General features: G+C 38.7%; 1 protein-coding gene across 1 annotated transcript; it reads left to right on the top strand.

Annotated features, from left to right (window-relative positions):
- The first annotated feature begins 444 nt into the window (after nucleotides 1–444).
- On the top strand, nucleotides 445–1,419 carry LOC115091687 (olfactory receptor 52E4-like). Its single transcript, XM_029601848.1, has one exon. It carries the CDS (start codon nucleotides 451–453, stop codon nucleotides 1,417–1,419), a length of 969 nt encoding a protein of 322 aa, XP_029457708.1. The 5' UTR covers nucleotides 445–450.
- Nucleotides 1,420–1,727: the final 308 nt, after the last annotated feature.

Raw genomic sequence — 1,727 nt, forward strand, 5'->3', positions numbered from 1 at the left:
AGAATGTGGTCAAATTGGATAAAACAATGTTCCTATGTTTAAAAGTAAGTTGATACTGAAGATTGTATTATTTACACACAAAGGTGGCTGTAGCAGGAATAAAATTGCTCAGGACAGACAAGTGAGATTTCAAAAAATGCAAATCTCAAATCAACCATTATTACAAATCCGGGATGAAGTCATTTATGAAGTGACCATACCCTTATTACAATTCATGGTAACTCAGAGTAAACATGCAGCAAATAAACAGAACAAATATTGCCATGAAGTCACAGAACAGTCACCAAAGGCAATACAATGATGTCATAGTGTTGACCTAATATAAATATTACGCAATTCTAGCAATTCTCTCCAATTCCTTTGTTTTTCACAGTGGTAGTCATTATTTCTTTTGGTTTTCTTATAGGACATCCCAGGCAGCCAAACAGGACTTCTAATCTGCTAATCACCATGTCAACATCTAACACCACCATCTCCCATCCTGCAACGTTCATCCTCAGTGGCATCCCAGGGCTGGATTCTTCCCAGTTTTGGCTCGCCATTCCTTTCTGCACAGTGTACATTCTCTCCTTGTTGGGAAACATCACCCTCCTCTTTATTATAAGAACAGAGTCCAGCCTACACACACCCATGTACATATTCCTGTCCTTGTTAGCCATGAATGATATCATCGTACCTACGTCTTCAATACCTACAATGCTCGGAATCTATTGGTTCAATGCCCAAGAAATTACTTTCAATGCATGCCTAGCTCAAATGTATTTTGTTCACACCTTCTCAGGCTTTGAATCAGGTATCCTATCAGCCATGGCAATTGACAGATATATTGCTATATGCCATCCATTAAGGTATACAACCATCCTTACCAATTCAAGAATAGCCAAAATAGGAGTGGTTATAGCACTGAGACCTATAGGGATTCTGATGCCTCATCCATTCCTGCTGAATAGGTTGTCATACTGCAAAACAAATGTGATTCCTCACTCCTACTGTGAGTTCATGGCAGTTGCACAGCTCTCTTGTTCAGATTTAACTGTCACTAGTGCATATGGCCTGACAGTTGTCACTTTAGTTTTAGGGTTAGATGTGATCTTGATCACCTTGTCATACATCATGATTCTCAAGACTATTCTGAACCTTCCATCAACAGGAAAGAGGCTCAAAGCATTTAGTACCTGTGGCTCCCATGTGTGTGTCATTTTACTCTCTTATAGTCCAGCACTTTTTTCTTTTTTAATGCTCAGGTTTGCCAAGAATGCTCCTAAATACATTCAACCTATCCTGGCCAATGTTTACTTGTTCTGTCCACCTATGCTGAACCCTTTTGTGTACGGCGTAAGGACAAAGCAGATTCGGAAAAAAGTACTCTGTATAATGAGATGGAAGAAGTTCAAAGATGAAACTCCTAGAGAATTGTGATTTGTTTATAAAAGAAATCAACACAAATAAAAGCTACGAGTTCAATATTCAAAAGCCATTTAGATGGATAACTAAAGAGTTGTCCATCTAAATAGCTAAACCGACATATTTAAATACTTATCTAGCTAAATTTAGCTGCATTAGTCGACACAATTACCAGTTTTCCCTGCTCATTCCCAGTTTGCCCAGGAAAGCGATAGGACTTTCAAATCCCCCTAGATTATTCACTTACCTTTTCCCCTAGTTGCTCCGACCTTTAAAATCTTTCTGGCATGCCTAGATTTACATGCCATCCATAGCAGAAGTAA

Source organism: Rhinatrema bivittatum, chromosome 5 (assembly GCF_901001135.1).
Source record: "Rhinatrema bivittatum chromosome 5, aRhiBiv1.1, whole genome shotgun sequence".
Taxonomy (NCBI): Eukaryota; Metazoa; Chordata; class Amphibia; order Gymnophiona; family Rhinatrematidae; genus Rhinatrema; species Rhinatrema bivittatum.